This window comes from Oncorhynchus mykiss, chromosome 2 (genome assembly GCF_013265735.2).
Source record: "Oncorhynchus mykiss isolate Arlee chromosome 2, USDA_OmykA_1.1, whole genome shotgun sequence".
Lineage (NCBI taxonomy): Eukaryota > Metazoa > Chordata > Actinopteri > Salmoniformes > Salmonidae > Oncorhynchus > Oncorhynchus mykiss.
The window spans coordinates 67490830-67510222 of NC_048566.1; the positions used below are offsets into that span (position 1 = coordinate 67490830).

At 43.1% G+C, this 19393-nt stretch overlaps 1 protein-coding gene across 1 annotated transcript in view; it reads right to left on the minus strand.

The window, feature by feature from the left end:
- Window positions 1-599: 599 nt before the first annotated feature.
- zgc:173742 (DNA topoisomerase I, mitochondrial) overlaps window positions 600-19393 on the minus strand; it is a 32363-nt gene continuing 13569 nt past the window's right edge. Inside the window, exons 9-20 of the mRNA XM_021569702.2 lie at window positions 19218-19339; window positions 16794-16916; window positions 16445-16632; window positions 13000-13144; window positions 8050-8193; window positions 7710-7895; window positions 5693-5761; window positions 2537-2651; window positions 1596-1723; window positions 1370-1467; window positions 1131-1280; window positions 600-966 (exon numbers count right to left, since the gene is read on the minus strand). Coding sequence (XP_021425377.2) covers window positions 864-966; window positions 1131-1280; window positions 1370-1467; window positions 1596-1723; window positions 2537-2651; window positions 5693-5761; window positions 7710-7895; window positions 8050-8193; window positions 13000-13144; window positions 16445-16632; window positions 16794-16916; window positions 19218-19339 — 1571 coding nt within the window. The 3' untranslated portion in view covers window positions 600-863. The remainder of the gene's footprint in view (window positions 967-1130; window positions 1281-1369; window positions 1468-1595; window positions 1724-2536; window positions 2652-5692; window positions 5762-7709; window positions 7896-8049; window positions 8194-12999; window positions 13145-16444; window positions 16633-16793; window positions 16917-19217; window positions 19340-19393) is intronic.

The window sequence follows — 19393 nt, forward strand, 5'->3', positions numbered from 1 at the left end:
TGTCGTGCCATTTATCCGTCACCATCACCTCATGTTTCAGCATGATGATGCATGGCTCCATGTCACAAGGATCTATACACAATTGCTGGAAGCTGAAAATGTCCCAGTTCCTACATACTCACCAGAAATGTCACCCATAGAGCATGTTTGGGATGCTCTGGATCAACGTGTACAACAGCATGTTCCAGTTTCTGAAGGAGATGTGTCGTGCTCAATGAGGCATATTTCTTTAAAGGTATCTGTATTCCGTCATGTGAAATCCATAGATTAGGGCCTAATGAAGTTTTCAATTTACTGATTTCCTTATATGAACTGTAACTCAGTAAAATCTTTGAAATTGTTGCGTTTATATTTTTGTTCAGTATAGTTGCTGATCCCTGCACTAGAGGTCATCTTGACTAAACAACAATCAGACCCTTACACTTTCAATTCCTGACTCTTTACATTGCACACCAAGTCACACCTGACATCACTCCATCCACATGGCCAGCTCTATGACTGGTGATAACATCCATTCATGATGATCTTCGGTGAGACATGCTAAAGGCATGTCTGATAACAGAGGAGATGACATGCAAAAAACACAGAAGAGGCTTTGCCATTATTTTCTTAAGAAACTTTATTAAATGTTTATAAAAGGAAACGATATCCATACTTTCTATAAGATCATCTTGGTTTACCATTAATAATAGTAAAAAAATAAAATAAAGTGCCAACAACAATTAAACTTGGAAAAAACTTGCTGTGAAGTGGAGTGAAAAATTCAAGGGTTCTGTAGTTCAACACATGGGCAGTTAAAACCAGAGGATAAAACCTGCCTCCTAGTCTTTACATTTAGGTAGAACTAAAGGGTAGAGGCTGACTTAGAATAAAAAATCTGCCCCGGTCATGTCAACAGCCCAGGCAAACTTATCCCTCTGAGATTTATTATAAATTTTGTCCAGGGGCACCTCCATGTTCTTACACCTATGGTGAGGGCAAAACATATAAGAAAATAATGCACAACATTAATTACTGGATAATAATGTAGGTTGCAAATTCATGTGAGTACATTATTTAGGTGTCAGATGCACATACAGTGTCATATTTCAGACCTGTGTGTGTGTATGTATGTGTGTGTGCACCCTCACCAGGCCACGCTGATGCGTGGGTCCAGGTAGTTGAGTTTGGAGGTGCCCAGTGCGATCTGCTTGTTCTCCTCTCGGTTTGTGGCCTGAACCTCCATCTTCATAAGCTGCTCCTCACAGCGCTGCACAGCCTTCTTCTTACGCTCCACCACCCTGAACACACACAAGAGTTCAGTCTGAATATTGTCTGCCCTGTTGAGCAATAATATTCCGTCTGTTTGCTGCCAGTAAGAACAACTCACGCCTGCAGCTTGCTGTCTGAACTGTGAGCTTTGACCTCCTTCTTGGCCAGCTTCAGCTCACTCTTGGCCAGGGCCAACTGCTCCCTCCTGCCATCAATCTGGAAGTGGTGTATGAAGAGAGAGGGCAGACTGAAGTAAACATTGAGCTAAAATAGGGCACGACAACATCACCATCATATCACCCCTTGGTTTGTCTATGTATCAAGTATCTGTTGATCCTCCTCACCTTGGACTGGAGGTTGGCCATAGACTGATCAAAGGTCTTTGGCGGCACCCGCTGGTGGTTACACAGAACTGCAACAGCTCGGTTGGCCCTGTTGTAGGAGAGCAGCTTCTCTGCCGGCTTGTCGGTCACTGTGTAGCAACAGGGGAACAAAGGACTATGAATGTTGGTGGTGAGTGGAGTTAATACCGTAGCTCATTGGAAATACATAAGCTCACTGGTCATTACAAGTGGATGGCTTAATTAATTCAAGCAATATATACAGAGCAGGAGGCAGGAAGCCCTGTTGTCCATGGTTGGTCTATCAAACTTTTAATGTGCAGAGGGGGTGAGCGAATGTTTGATTACCAGACCACCAGGGAGCACTCCATTTCCTTTCTGTACCTCCAGAGACCCCCCCCCCTGGCCAATGTACTCTTCCCCAACACAGATCCTTCTCACTTGCACCTGCTTGCCTTTGAACACATGCACATGTCTAATTTAATTAGGAGGTTGCTACCCACACTGAACAGATTTAATCTCAGTAGCCATCCAGAGAGAAACATCCCACCATGAGAGGGGAAAGAGGGGAGGGAGGGGGATACTGGGCCCCAGCAAAACATAGGGACTAACAATGTAATAGCTAAGCACGCTGAGAGAATCTCAGCCAACATACTGCTCGCAGGGACACTAACACTGAGTGAACACAGAACCTGCTGGGACTGAGATACACAACAGTGTTCTAAAGGAATGAATCACTGCTGAAATTAACAGGCAGGGCATGAGATGCAGCTCCATAGCGGGGTCTTGCAGGAGTTCTAAACACAGCCATTGCATTCACAGACATTTGAACAGGTTGATGGACATGTCTGGTAAACAAATGCTATAAAAAATAAATAAATAAATAAACAGGTGCACCTGTAAGGATGGCATGTAAATGTATGTGTGGTGTTTGGGGGACATACTGTTGGACAGCTGTTGGAGCTGCTCCTGCAGGGTGATGGAGGCGTTGAAAGTCCTGAATACCTTAGCAGTCAGGCCAGGCAGCAGGGATGACAGGTGCTTATTCAACAAGCACGTCTGGAGGGAGGAGACACACATACGCAAGAATCGAGGATTGGATCGAGACAGGTGTGAAAAAGTATGTCCATAAACACTAGATGGCAGTATAGTCCTGATGTTTGAACTCAGTCTTCCATAAAAGGCCCAGAGTAGTCAAGAACATGATTTGCCTGTTTTATATATTTTCCCTCACTGAGGTTGGAATAATACCATGACATTTATGATAATGCCCTTTTAGTGTCACAACTATGAATAGACAGGCTGAAATTTCAGCCTGTCTGTGGTATGGCGTTTCATTAGTTAATAGACCAATAAGAAAGAGGGTTCCAAACCTCTGCCAATAACCGCTAGTTTTCAGTTTTCCACTCAGACAGTCCCTGTCCAATTCTTGCTTGAAAGATTGCTATTTTCTAAGATGATGTTTCTTTTTGACCATTTTAATTGAAAACAAATCACATAAAGGTACTGAATTGTTACCCTAAAATTATTTGATATCGATGTTTTATTTTTTTGAAAGTCTGCATTGGACCTTTAACAAAAAAGGAAGAAAATGAAAAATACTGTCTCTGCATTATCATCATTCAGAATAAGGAGTAGATTAAAAAAGGCCATCATATTACTTTCCTCTGACTTAAATAGTTAGATCTGCCTAAAAGACAAGAATTACATTTCCATTAACTGCACCACCACACAGTAAGGCTCTCCTCACCAATAACAGGGTGGCAAGTAGCCTAGCGGTTAAGAGCGTTGGGCCAGTAACCGAAAGGTCGCTTGTTCGAATCATTGAAAAAAAAAGCGTTGAGCAAGGCACTTAACCCCAATTGCTCCTGTAAATAACAAAATATGCATTGGAGGCTAAGAGCAAAGGTTTACAGCTGTAATGACACCCAGTACACACAATCACATGGGCGTCACATGGGTGTGTGTATAGACAATGAATTAACTAAAGCAATCCCAGTGAGATCCTAGAGCACGACAGTGTTGTGGAGTAAGGGTGATGCTGGTATAATGAAAATCTCAAATCGTAGACAGACCTGGGTCATTCAGGACACACCCATCCCTCCCTTCCCCTCATACAGGGAGGCTGCTGGGTAGAACAACCTTCATACTCCTCCACCCATTCCTCACCCACTGGGGGAGCCCAAAACCCAGGATGCCATCACACACACCCATCCCTCCCTTCCCCTCATACAGGGAGGCTGCTGGGTAGAACAACCTTCATACTCCTCCACCCATTCCTCACCCACTGGGGGAGCCCAAAACCCAGGATGCCATCACACACACCCATCCCTCCCTTCCCCTCATACAGGGAGGCTGCTGGGTAGAACAACCTTCATACTCCTCCACCCATTCCTCACCCACTGGGGGAGCCCAAAACCCAGGATGCCATCACACACACCCATCCCTCCCTTCCCCTCATACAGGGAGGCTGCTGGGTAGAACAACCTTCATACTCCTCCACCCATTCCTCACCCACTGGGGGAGCCCAAAACCCAGGATGCCATCTCACACACACACATCTGCATTCTTAATTAGTCCTTAATTGTCTTCCTGCCCTTGCAGAGACTATAATGACACTGGCTGTGAATATGGGGGTCAAATGTTGTCCTGTACATGCTGGTGTCATTACAGTGTTACACTAACAGCAGGAGCTCCTCTCTTACCTGTTCTCACACTGCGTTTGTGTGTGTGTGTGTGTGTGTGTGTGTGTGTACACAGACAGGTGTGATCTGCTATCTGTGAGCATCCAGGTGTGTAGTGATATTGACCCCTGACAGAAGTCTTGACAGAGGCGATGGATGGAGGTGAGACGGTATCAGACCACATCCATCTGGCCTTCACTGATACCGTGGCTCTGGACTGCAGAGATACCTCAGCCTAGCCTTGTGGTCAGCTACTGTCTGGTTGTGTTATGTTCTCCCTGAACCTGCTCTGACTGCCAGAGATAAAGGGTCAAGAATGCCGTGGAGAAGGTTTGGACAGCAGGACAGGTACATCACAAGGGTTTGAGAAGCTGCTGATGGTGGGATGCTAACATATAAACTCCATATTACACACTCCTAGTTCTCAGCCTGAATATATTGACGTTTTAGTAATTTAACAGACACTCTTATCCAGAGCGACTTGCAGTAGTGAGCAAAACATGTGTTAATTTTCCCCATAGTTTTTCAATACCGGTCCCCCCCCCCCCCCCCCCCCCCGTAGGAATTGATCCCACATGCGTGGCATGGCAAGTGACATGCTCTACCAACTCAGCCACACGGGAGGTAGAAGTTTGAACCAACCACTCACTCCGGTAGCAACGTTGAGTCAGACATGTACTGTACTACCCACTGCGGTTCCTTTATATAGGCTACTGTACATGCACACTGACAGTCACACAAACTCAGACCCTTTTACCGTCTGTAGCAGGTGGCTAAACAGGTCTCAAGCCTGGTCCAGCTAAACGTGGTGGAGGGAAGGCAGTTATTAGAGCCTGTACCAATTTCTTCCGTGGCTGGTGCTTACATCATCTCCCACCCGCTCACCTGGCCTTTTAAAAAGTGTCCATCAGCTGGGCTCAGAGCAGCGATTAACATTTCACCCTCCAACATGCCCCTCCATTTCTTGATGCCATAGGTCACAAAGGAGGCCCCCCGCCCGCCTCTCAGGAGCGGATCACAACCATGTCATTTCACACCAATCATAGCAATAACCTTGCCCACCGGGCAAGACCTGCTCCACTGCCTGGCGACGATGCCTTCCTTCTGACGAAAGGAGAGGTGAAAGGACAGAGGATTTATATATAATCCACCCACCCAATATTGGCCTCTTTGCCTTCCCGCTCTCCCTTTAAGGCACCGGAGAGGCTGGGAGTAGACAGAGGCTACAGGCAAACACACAGCGGGATGGAGAGGGATCTCTGAGGCTAAATTCACACTTGCGGCTGTTATGGTCACTCACTAGGCTTTACCATATCGTCAGGCTACAGCCGTCTACAGCACAGCAACATGCTGTGAGGGATGTTTTCTTTTTTACATGTTGAGATAAACAAGCCAGACTGGTTCTGTGCGACTCACGTTGAGGCGATCAAACAGGTCGTCTCCAGGCTCCTTGTTCTTCATGAAGAGCTTGAGGTTCTTGAACACCTGGATAAACAAAACAAGGACAAGACAAAGAGAGACTGGTTTTACATCCCACCCTGTCGGTCCTAGACCTCCAGACCAGAAACCGCTGCTCACAGCTAGTCTACACACTGATCATGATAGGAGAGCCCAGGGCTGTCTACCCCATTCTTCCAGCTCACAGGGGAGAGAGGAAAAATGATCCACTCAATTATATTTGACATTTCCAAGAAGTCCTGTTTTCCTCCTGCTCTAAATAAACCAGCTAAAATATGCAAGGAACTAATTAATGGTAGCAGATGTGTTGCTTTTCAAAACAGACTGATTTGAATGACAATTTATTCTTGTGCCAGAACTAAATTAATAGGGAAATAAGAGCCTGTGATGAACGGATGGACGCGTGAGGATTTCGAAAGATTTATTCCAGACTCAGTGTCTGGAGTGGAGCAACAGAGACAACGGCTGATTGATCAACCAATGTGTCGGTGTCATCAGGATGGACCTGAAAACATGGCAACAATCTGCACTCATCACAGGCTGTTTATGTATGAACAGATGTCTACGACACAGCTATGTTTGATAGGAGAATGCAGCAGTATGGTGGTTCAACATTCTAAATTCTGTTGAGATGATAAGCAAAGTGACCAGACACAGAATGCAGATGCTGGCAAGTGAAGCTTGGTAAACAGATAATGAATGATTGTGATGATCTGGCTATCCAACACTTTGCATTGCAATTCATCAGGCTCTCCCATGGAGCTGGAATGAGAATTCCTTCCATCTAATCTGAAATTAACCAGCTATCTATCCCCTTCCCTCGGAATAAACATGCTGAAATATTCAGAACACTCATTAACTTTACCTGAAGTGTTGCTTTTAAATATACTCTCATTTGAATAATTACACCTTCTGCCAAAAAAAAAAAAAAAAAAAAGAACTGTCTGTCTGTCAGGTGCAACATTTCCTATTCGATCTTGGAGATAGCATGGCGGAATCATGGCTGAATCATACTGGAGCTGAATCCTGACACTCACCAGCTAATGTTGTTTAGCCTCATTTCCACCTGACAGGCAGCTGCTTGGCAGAACACAGAACGGAACCAGGCGAAAATTGAAAAATACATTTCTCTATTCTGTTTTTTTTTGTGTCAGAATTGCTTTGATGGATTTAAAGTAACATAACTATCCTTTGAAAATCTCACCTTTTAAAAACTCATTCTGTTAACTCGTACACAAATAATGTGGACTTGGCCTATATTCATGTGGCCAAAGCATTGAGATTTTTTAAAATATTTTTTTAAACACACCTTAAACTTGTATCTCAAACAGACCTTTCCCAAAATGCTTGCCATTTCCTCGTGTAACGTTATGTTTTTTGTCCGAGATGGCTCTTTGGCTGAGCTGTTTACTTGTCATTAATAAAAAAAAATTATGACCGGTATACACCCACACCATTGAAACACAGAAAAGCTGCTTTTTAACATACCTAATTTCCATTTTTTGGAAGGAAAACTATTTCACTCATATTGCAATTAAAGATGCAATCTGCAGTAGCGGGAAACGGGGCCACTGGTCGCTGCACCACCGTTGTTTTTGCTTCCAAGCTGACCATAGCGCAGCATGGGAAAAATGATACAAAATAGCATCACATATTGTGCTCTTCTATCACATGTGCCTTGATGTCCGAGGGAGGAAAAAACAGTGTTCGTTGTTTGCAATAACTTTGTTGATGTAATATCGCCACCGGATGTGGCTGTTTCACCATTAAGGATTCCAGCTTTAATGATAGGTCATATTTTATAGAAATTATGGACGGTTACTTTAATATTGGGCATGATGGGAAAATCAGTCAAAAGTAGTACATTTAGGGTGCAATTTCAGACATCCCTTGTTAGTAGTACCGAGGGTGCTGGCTCCTTACCCTCTTGGTGACAGGAACCTTGTTAGTAGTACTGAGGCTGCTGGCTTCTTACCCTCTTGGTGACGGGAACCTTGTTGTAGTAGCGGATACAGTCTTTACCCAGGAAGTCAAATTCCACCACACACTCCTTGTCCTCCAGCAGGTCGTGGAGGGTGATGTGCTCCACCCTCAGGGAGCAGCAGCCCACCGTGTCCGCCGTCTCGCCCTCCTCCTTCTCGTTACCCGCTCTCAGGGCCAGCTGGAGGAAACCACCAGAGTTAGCATACACAGGGGATATGGTCTGGCAGAATGGGGTGACTGACTAAAGAACTGGAGTATTTACATTTTCCCTTGGCTGTGGTTTAATAACCATCAACCTGTGTATGGCAGGGGAGGGTCACAGAGAGACAGACCTTATCTATGAAGTAAAGGGCCACAGCTCTCTGGCGGATCTCCATCTGTTTGGACTTGATGTCCTGCTGGTACTGCTGGCGGATCCCATTCACACAGCTTTTCAACCGGCGGGCCACCTCATACTTCTCCCAGTCCTTCTCACCCTGGGGAACCACAACACTGAGCCTCAGGAACACTATGGTCACATCTTCTTTACATCGTCTCTCCACATGGGTTTTATTACATGGTAAGGTGCAGCCTCCAGGCAGTGCCTTCTCATTCCATTCAAAAGCCTTACACTTGCTACAACCGAGGGCCAACACTCAATCATAGCCCTTTTAGTATTTCATGAGATTGTGGCTAAAACAATGTATTCATAGTCATGTGTCTAGTAATCCTATTCTTCCACGTGTCTAACCTGTTAAATGTCTAATGGAGAGAGCCAGTCAGAAAGGGTGACATTGTGTTTGCGTAGTAGTGTAGAGCTAGCCAGCGGCTGTTTAATTAGCTAGCCCCACACAACCTGACTCCCATCTCACTGTTGCCACCACCGCAACGTCATGGCGACAAATTGTGGAGTAACTTAACCTTCAAAATAAAGAACTGGGAGATACGAGTAGGGAGGAGGTATGTGGAAGGAGGAAGGGAAGAGAGGAGATGGTGATGTGAGAGGACCAAGAGGCTCAGCTCAGGAACTAGCCATGTTGATATTCCATTCCGATTTGATTGTGAGGGAATGAGAGGTAGTGAACAGTGAGAGAGAGAAGAATCATAGACCCTAGTACTAGTTTATTTCCCTCTGTGTATTGGCAGAATGTCATGAAATGGAATCCTTCAGAAATGCAGTAGAGGAAGAGATTTGTGGGAGTTGTATGGGTAGGATAGCGATGGAGAAGAGGGGACTGTTTATTTTAAGCCTCTGAGTAACCTTGTTAATCTCTGAAAGACTCCAGGGAGATGGAGCAGAGCAGACCATCACCACAGTGGAGATGAAAGGTTGGATACAGAGTGGGTTTACATGTCCTGTAAACAACATGGTCAAAGACCAGTACATCTCTATCTGATCTCTCAGCAGCAGCACCGCTTTACCCAACAAATCTCAATGCATACTTCTCTCACTAAGCAGTGGTGGAGAGATGGCGATTTGAATCACAGGCACACCACACACACCTCTGATCCATATACACCACTTAACACAACAAAGGTGACAAATTGCACTGAATCCCGACATGTTCCTCTCAAGCAACACAAAAGAAAATGGCTTCTAAACATGTGCTCCCCACAGACCTCTCATTAAAAATCATAACAATTGTTCACAATAGACAAAGCTTCAGAAGTTCCCAGTGTGACTTCTAGGCCTATTCAACTATTCAAAAGCACAAATCACACCCTCAACTTCAACTTAAAAGGTTTGCTCTATTCAATATGCCTTGGTAAAATACAGTACAACATACACCCAACTGCTCTATGACAAAATAAACTAAACATTTCAACAGCTGCAGAACCTAATCATAATGGCCATGCAGTTTTCAAACTTACTCTATGCAAATAATTGAAGCAATTTCGAGATCAAATTGAGAGTCATTTTCCTAACTGTACGAAGCAAGCAAATGCACTCTATGGCAATCTGTGCGCGCTTGAATGAATGGAAGGTCATCAACTATATATCTTATAAAACATTGTTCAGGACAATTGGAGAGACTAACAACTAGCCTTGGGTTTCTGATACAAGTTTTGCTGTATGTTTTACCCATGAACAAGGCTACCACTTTGTGGCATTGGAGATATTGTAGGCCATTGCAATAAAATTACTTGTGCTTTCTTAGAGGTTCCGATAAACTAAATTGATTGAAATATGTTAGATTCTTACAACTGCACACACACAATGGTAGCCTGTTCTCCATTCAGATGGCTCATTCTTAAAAGGCAACCATGAACATTCTGCTCACAAGTTAAGGAATTTGGTAGCTCCGAAGACAAAGACATACAAAACACGTACACCTCTCGTACGCAGACACCTACAGAGCCTTCAGAAAGTATTCACGTCGACATTTTGTTATGTTACAGCCGGAATTTTAAATAGATTAAATTGAGATTGTGTGTGTAGGCCAGTGATGACAATTGTTTAGAAGACAATGGAATGTTTAGTGGAACAAGTGGAATGTTTAGACATTTCTACAAAAGCTGAAATGTCAAGTATGTCAACCCTTTTGTTATGGCAAGCCTAAATAGGCTCGGGAGTAAAAGTTGATTAGCAAGTCACATAAATTGCATGGACTCACTGTGTTCAAAAATAGTGTTAACATGATTTTTGTATATGGACTACCTCATTTCTGTACCCCACACATACAGATAATTGTAAAGTCCCTCAGTCAAGCAGTGAATTTCAAACACAGATTCAACCCCAGACCAGGGAGGTTTTCCAATGCCTCTCAAAGAAAGGCACCAATTGGTGGATACATTATATTTTTTTAAAGCAGGCAATGAACGTCCCTTTGAGCATGGTGAAGATATTAATTTCACCTTGGGTGGTGTATCAACACATGCAGTCACTACAACGATACAGGCGACTTTCCTAACTCAGTTGCCGGAGAGGAAGGAAACCTAAGGAATTTCACCATGAGGCAATTGGTGACTTTAAAACAGTTTTTTTTTCGTATCACAGCCATTAAACTCTGAGAAATGAATCAACATTGTAGTTACTCCCCAATACTAACCTAATTGACACAGTAAAAATGAAGCCAGTAAAGAAAAAAAATATTCCAAAACATTAAGGTTGGGAGGTATCCAGATTCTCATATCGTCATACCGTTTCTGTACCATACCAGGGTATTACCGGAAAAGCACACAAGGGGCGCTAATTAAATGTTTTAAAGGAGGGGAAAAAGATGGATTCAGTTCTCTTCCGCATTTAACCCAACCCCTCTGAATCAGAGGTTGCCATAATCGGCGCCCAGGGCACACTGGGTTAACTGCCTTGCTCAGGGGCAGAACGACAGATTTCTTACCTGGTCAGCTCGGGGATTTGATCCCAACGCTCTAACCACTATCTGCCGCCCCTTGAATGTCTCTAGTCTGGGTAACAGTCTTTTTAACTAACATTCCACTAAAGGACACCAATAATAAGAAGACTTGCTTGGGCCAAGAAACACAAGCAACAGACAGACCGGTGGAAATCGGTCCTTTGGTCTGATGAGTCAAAATTTGAAATGTTTGGTTCCAACCGCTGTGTCTTTGTGAGAAACAGGGTAGCGAAATGGAAAATCTCATATGTGGTTCCCACCGTGAAGCATGGAGGTGGTGGTGTGATCTGGGGGTGCTTTGCTGGTGACACGGTGATTTATTTGAAATTCAAGCCACACTTAACCAGCATGGCTACCACAGCATTCTGCAGCGATACACCATCCCATCTGGTTTGCGTTTAGTTGGACTATCATTTGATTTTCAACAGGACAATGACCCAACATACCTCCAGGCTGTGTAAGGGCTATTCGACAAAGGAGAGTGGTGGACGCTGCATCAGATAACCTGGCCTCCACAATCACCCGACCTCAAACCAATTGAGATGGTTTGGAATGAGTTGGGCTGCAGAGTTAAGGAAAAGCAGCCAACAAGTGCTCAGCATATGTGGGAACTCCTTCAAGACTGTTGGAAAGCATTCCTCATGAAGCTGATTGAGAGAACGCCAATAGTATGCAAAGCTGTAATCAAGGCAAAGGGTGGCTATTTTGAAAATATCAAATATATTTTGATTTGTATAACACTTTTTTGGTTACTACATGATTGTGGTGTTATTCCATAGTTTTGATGTCATCACTGTTATTCTACAATGTTGAAAATAGTGGTACTGGTACTGTAGTTATACTTAACTTATAAGCAGTGCCGTAGCACCCCCCACAGCCCCTGCGAAGCAGTATTGAAAATCACACAGTCTGTATTTTGAAATACCCCGGTAATATTGCCCAAGCCTACAAAAGATGCATCTTGTTTGCAACAAGGCATTAAATGAATTCAGCAAAAAAAATGTGGCTAAGCAATTCACGTTTTGTCCTGAATACAAAGTGTTGTATTTGATATGCCCCAAACGTATTACGAGTTCCACTGTCCATATATTCAAGCATAGTGGTGGCTGTGTCATGTTATGTTATGGGTATGCTTGTAATCGTTAAGGACTAGGGAGTTTCAGGAAAAAAGAAACGGAACTAAGCACCGCCAAAATCTTAGAGGAAAAACTGGTTCAGTCTGCTTTCCACCAGACACTGGGAGATTAATTCACCTTTCAGAACAATAACCTGAAACACAAAGCCAAATCGACACGAGTTGCTTACCAAGAAAACAGTGAATGTTCCCGAGTGGCCAAATTATAGTTTGACTTAAATCTACTTGAAAATCTATGGCAAGACTTAAATGGTTGTTTAGCAATGATCAACAACCAATTTGACAGAGCTTGAAGAATTTTGAAAATAATAAAAAATGGGCACATTTTTCACAATCCAGGTGTGGAAAGCTCTTTGAGACTTACCCCAAAAGATTGACAGTTATTATAGCTGTCAAAGGTGACCCAGGGGTGTGAATACTTATTTAAATAAAATATTTCAGCATTTCATTTTCAAAAATGTTTTCACTGCCATTATGGGGTATTGTGTGTAGATGGGTGAGTAAAACTAAGTCAATGAATTTTGAATTCGGGCTGTAACACATCAAAAAGGGGTATGAATACTTTAAGGCACTGTATATGGGAATGGTTACTTTGCAGACAATTGTTGTCCACAGTTACTGCACCACCCTGACTACCTATGTTCCGCAAATTCAAATCTGGACATCGAAGCCAGTTGCACTGCTTTTTTCCCCCCATTCAAGACTTATTTAGACCTGGGATACCAGTTGGGTGCAATTAATTATCAGATAGAAAAGAAAAATCAGGAGGCTCCAGAGATCATAGGGTAATATTTGAAAAACATGCCTCATACCTTGAGTTTGGAGCTGGGGTTGAGCATGACATACTTGCAGGAGCCCTGAACATTCTCAGTCCAGCTGGCCAGCCAGGTCACTGTGTTGTCATGGCGAACCTCCTTCCAGTGGTGACCAGCAGGGGGCTCTGGGATACAAGACTTTCTAAGGGGGGTGGAGAGGTCAAGGGTCAGATACTGTAGGCATGAGAGACAGCATTACACAGGGTTTCCACTAGATAACTATGATAACTAATTTTAACACAGCCAAAATTGTCTATTTCCCTTATGCCTAAACGTATTATTTATAAATTTAAACTGTTGCCACAAAGTTGGAAGCACAGAATAGTCTAGAATGTCATTCTATGCTGTAGCATAAATATTTCCCTTCACTGGAACGAAGGGTCCTAGCCCGAACCCTGAAAAACAGCCGCAGACCATTATTCCTCCTCCACCAAACTTTACAGTTGGCACTATGCAATCAGCGTTCACCTGGCATCCGCCAAACCCAGATTCATCCGTTGGATTGCTGGATGGTGAAGCAAGATTAAAATCAGTCCAGAGAACGCGTTTCCACTGCTCGAGTGTCCAATGGTGGCAAGCTTAACACCCCTTCAGCCAACGCTTGGCATTGCACATGGTGATATTAGGCTTGTGTGTGGCTGCTTGGCCAAGGTCCCGACGAACAGTTCTTGTGCTGACGTTGCTTCCAGAAGCAGTTTGGAATTCAGTAGTAAGTGTTGCAACCGAGGACAGACAATTTTTTACACGCTACGCGCTTCAGCACTCGGCGGTCCCGTTCTGGGAGCTTGGGTGGCCTACCACTTCGCAGCTGAGCCGTGGTTGCTCCTAGATGTTTCCACTTTACAATAACAGCACTTAGTTGACAGGGGAAGTCTAGCAGGGCAGAAATATGACAAACTGGCTTGTTGGAGAGGTGGCATCCTATGACGGTGCCACGTTGAATGTCACTGAGCTCTTCTACTGACAAAGCCATTCTACTGACAATGTTTGTCTATAGAGATTGTATGGCTGTGTGCTCGATTTTATACACCCTTCAGCCAAATCCACACATTTGAAGGGGTGTCCACACATATATATATATATAGTCTGAAAATGGCACCTTTATGTTTTGTAGTAAAAAAAGACTGAAATATAAGTGTTTACAATGGCATCAACTAATTAGTAGACAATGCTTACTCAATTTTTTTTACTACAACACATAGAAATGCACCATTTTCACATATGTTGATGCTGGGGTGGTGGGGATGATGAATATGAAGTTTAAAAATTGTGAAGTTTCCCTTTACGGTTAGGTTTAAAATGACATTAAGAGAAATTGTAAAAATAGGCAAGGTTTATGATTTTGTGCCTGTGTTAACTAGTGAAGATCATTACACAGGGGCTGAAGTTTAACCCTGACTACTGCGAAGCTTGCTGATTTACATAAAGACCCCAAAGCTTCACATGCATAGATCTGCCTGTGCTGGGTGGAGTCAGATTTTTTTTTGAGCAAAGTGCACCTTTTGGTAACATAATACTGTGCTGGTCCAGACTCCCAAAAAACAACATTCCCATGGGGGTGACAGATTTTCTTGTCGTCTTGTCATTTGTGGTGAAAGCAAAAGAAGAGTCTCGTCTTCCCTTACTAGCAAGTTGGCTGAACACAGCAGGCTAGCTAGCCTTTTAGCTTCCCACATATCCATATGAAATATGAAATAATCAGATTCATAATTAAATAATATGCCCTGGCAAATATTGTTATACTTGGCAGTGTAACCTACATTATCCTCATTTTATATTCAATGTATTCACATCCATAACAGCTAAAAATATGTCATAATTTCATTATCAAACCATGTTTTCGTCCACTGTTATGAACGTACTGTCCTACCGTATAAAATTAAATCACAATAGCTATGATGGAAACAGTTTAAAGTACAATTTAAATGCAGACAAATCATTTGTTTGTTTGACATGGTGGGATCTCGTTGTGTCGGTAAAATGGATTATGCGATAAATGGCGGTGGAAATGCCTTTATGCGTACATAATATAATGGGAAAGGGGGATACCTAGTCAGTTGTACAACTGAATGAGTCTTTCGCATTTTACCCAAGCCCTCTAAATCAGAAAGGGCTGCAATAATCGACATTCGTCTTCGGCGCCTGGGGAACAGGGGGTTACTCAGGGGCAGAACAGATTTTTACCTTGTCAGCTCGGGATTCAATCCAGCAACCTTTCGGTTACTGGCCCAACACTAATGACCATCATATCGAAGTAAACTTTAAGGCACACGGTGATATGTGGTCCTCCCACTACGACTCGGGGAAACCCTCAGTTTATTAGGCTACAGAAGAAATAAAACAAATGAACTTCACAGGGTGGTGAAAGTGAACGATGATGAGCTTGGTATAAATATCGAAGGTCTTATTCTGGTGGCATGATGATCGATGTATACAAATTTAAATATTCTCGCTCTTATCCATAATTACCTCATGTAAATCGAGCCTACCCGCACAGCCTACACACTATCTGTGACCTGTTTGTGCACAAATCCTATTTAACGCAACAGTTTGTGACTAAACTATCGGTAGAGTTGAAAATGTGATGGAAACACATTCAAGTTTCTTTTTTTTTATATATGTTACATGAAAACTTTTGTGAAAAAGTGGATTTTGTGTGCACTGTCATAACGCACTGATTTTATCTGCAACAAGTCAGTTTGGTGGAATATTTTAAGGTTTGAGCAGTCACAGATTATTTTGGTTACCAATGCAAAATAAAATGCTTATTTAATGCCAAGCTAAACCAAGAAAGCAATCTTGAAGTGGTTTTGAAGTAGATTAGTATATTTACGCCATGTGAAATAATCAGATTTATAATACTATACTTGCCGGTGTAACCGACAACATTATCCCAGTTTAATATGCTGCTTGAATGTATTCACTACCATATCAGCTAAAAATAGCATGTCATGTTTTGAAGGAACCAAGAGAGCTTCATTGCCTACACAACACTGCCCCCACTGCTACACAAGGAGTGATACAGAACGTTACAATATGTGACACGGAAGCATGTCAAATGTTGGGGCACACTACAAGGAGTCGTCCCTTTTGTGACGAAAAACATTGCGACACTGCTGTCTGTCTCCGTAGGGTACAAATCAGTCCTTAGCTGACACTAATCTAGACCTGTGACTGGGAGGTTAATCACAGACTTGGATCATAATGTCAAGAGAGACAGTTCTTAGAGGAGTGGAGAAGTGTGGCGAACTACCATACTGTGGTCTTCCTCTAGGTACAACTACTAAACCTAATGGAGGGGATGAATATTGCAAATCCAAACCTGTTGTGGGACTGTTCCATAGTGTTTCTCCAGGCAGTAACCTTCCCTTTTATTAACCCTTTTCACTTCTGAAACCTCCCCTTTACTAGCCATTCATGTTCTGATCTGAGCCGGTCTCACTTTTCACAGTTGATGATGACGTCCTCCGGCTGGATCCTCTTCTTAAGCATGCCTTGTTTGGGGTGCTCCCCCCGTCCTCGGAAGAGACCTGGCGGCTCAATCTTAAAGTTGCCGATGCGTTCCCGGTGGTGGTCCAGTATACAGAAGCCATACTCCTCCACTATCTTCTGATTGGCCTCTTTCATCACCTGGAATATATATATTGGTTATCAGCTATGCCAATAATGCTATGAACCCCCTTCACTCTCATAATATTCTGTATCCATAGCAATTACACTCAATCCAATATTGAAGTAGCCATTTAGATCTACCTTGAGTAATCGCCCTGTTTTGTCCAAGTTCCACTCACCAGTTTCTCCTCTTTGCTCATGGCCTTCCTAGCCTCCACCTTCTCCTTGTGCATGGTGTGGAGCTCCCGAAAGTCACACTTATTCAGGTCACTAATTAGCACCCTCTCCTCCAGGGTCATCTCCTGCTCAGACAAACACAGGGACAAAACGCGAGAAACAGATTCACTGCCGAATTGTCCTCAGTCAATCAGAAATCTTCAGAGTAGACCTACCTAGTAAAACACAGAATGCCAACAGGTCCCTCCAACAGGGACGGTAAACAAGTAGCCCTTTTATTCAGTTATGATTAATTTAAATGGGGTTTTTTTTGCCGTAAAATGTCATGACAACACTGACTCCCTTTAATGTGACCTCCTACAGCAGACGATTTGGCCTGCACAGCCCCAGGGATGTCACTATGGCCACCTCATTCTGTCCATAAATCAGGAAGCCTATTTGAGTAAATGTCAATGTACAGTGTACAAAACATTAGGAACACAATGCTTCCCAGAATTGTGTCAAATTGGTTGAATGTCATTTGGGTGGTGGACCATTCTTGATACACACAGGAAACTGTTGAGCATGAAAAGCCCAGCAGCGTTGCATTCTCCGTTCAAAGACACTTAAATATTTTGTCTTGCCCATTTACACTCCGAATGGCACACGTACACAATCCATGTCTCAATGCTTAAAAATCCATTATTAACCTGTCTCCTCCCCTTTATCTACACGGATTGAAGTGGATTTAAGAAGTGGCATCAATAAGGGATTATAGTGTCACCTGGTCAGTCAATGTCATGGAAAGAGGTGTTCATAATGTTTTACACACTTGGTCTATATGACTAATTTATTTCCACTTATTTGATGAAGGATTCTATGAGAGCAGCATGTCAACATATCCAGAATCCAGAACGCCCAAAATAATTGGGGATATTCATTGAGCAAGGAATCCATACTAGCAGCACATCAACCTATTTAAAGGAAGGGGAGTTTAGCTATAGATAAATATAAAAATCTGGGATAACGAGCGCTAATGCATTGTCTTGGCACCAGTAACATTGTGATAGTTTCCCTTATGCAGATCCAGTCCAGACACTCCAATGACCGTGTGGACACTTGGAGCCACCGACCTTCCCTCTAAGCATGATTGACAGGCAGCGGGTGGGCGGAGACTGGGGGCAGTCAGGCGAGGAGAGGTTTTTCGTTATAATAAAACAGTTTAATTGGATTTGTTCATATGCGGGGAGCGACTTGTCTGGATTAGCATATCAATGCCTTTACACAAATCATATTTTCAAGAGCATTGGGCACTAAGCAGCACGAAATTAATTCTGCATGATACGCCTTTGGGCCTGGTGGAGCGTTGTGTACAGAGGACACCCCACATACACCCATGTCTGTCATACTGCATCTATACTGAACAAAAATAGAAATGCAACATGTAAAGTGATGGTCCCATGTTTTATGATCTGAAATAAGATCCCAGAAATGTTCCATACTCACAAAAAGCTTATTTCTCTCAGATTTGGTGCACAAATTTGTTTACATCCCTGTTAGTGAGCATTTCTCCTTTGCCAAGATAATCCATCCACCTGATAGGTGTGGAATATCAAGAAACTGATTAAAACATCATGATCCTTACAGGTGAACCTTGTGCTGGGGACAATAAAAGGACACTAAAATGTGGTTGTCACAACACACTGCCACAGATGTCTCAAATTGAGGGAGCGTGCAATTGGCATGCTGACTGCAAGAATATCTACCAGAGCTGTTGCCAGAGAATTGAATGTTAATTTCTCTACCATAAGCCGCTTCCAACATTTGTTTTAGAGAATTTGGCAGTATGTCCAACCAGCCTTACTAAGGCAGACCACGTGTAACCACGGCAGCCCATGACCTCCACATCCAGCTTCTTCACCTGTGGGATCGTCTTTGACCAGCCACCCGGACATCTGATGAAACAAAGGAGTATTTATGTCTGTAATAAAACCCTTTTGTGGGGAAAACCCATTCTGATTGGCTGGGCCTGGCACCCCCTCCCAGGCCCACCCATGGCTGCACCCTTGCCCATTCATATGAAATTCATAGATTAGGGCTTAATTAATTTTAAATTTTTTTTATATGAACTTTAACTTAGTAAAATCACTGAAATGGTTGCATTTATATTTTTGTTCAGTATAGTTAACTCTGCAGGGACATTCAACATCTCTTAGTTGAACAGTATAGGGTCCCGAGTACCATGTTCACACTCTCAACCACTACTTGTTTGGTTCTCGGTTGGACTTCCAACTCCAAAATAGTTTTTTCGTTTGTTTTTTTAATCTTAAATATGCTATACCGACAACTTGAGCCACTGATGTTATTCCAAGAACAAGCTTAGAAAACAAAGTAAGATGTTTCAAGGGCTGGTCTCTCTAGGCTTTTCTTCCTCCTCCACTCCTCACCTTCCTCCAGTCCTTGAAGAAGTTGTTTCGGAACACATCTTTTGTGGTGTATTCATGGTCAAGCATCTGAGCAAAGAACAGGGCCACCTCCTCTGCAGCAAGGCCCAGCTTCACAACTTTACCTGGTGAACAAGCACATCACACACACAGTTCCCATAAGATCCATCATCTTAGCT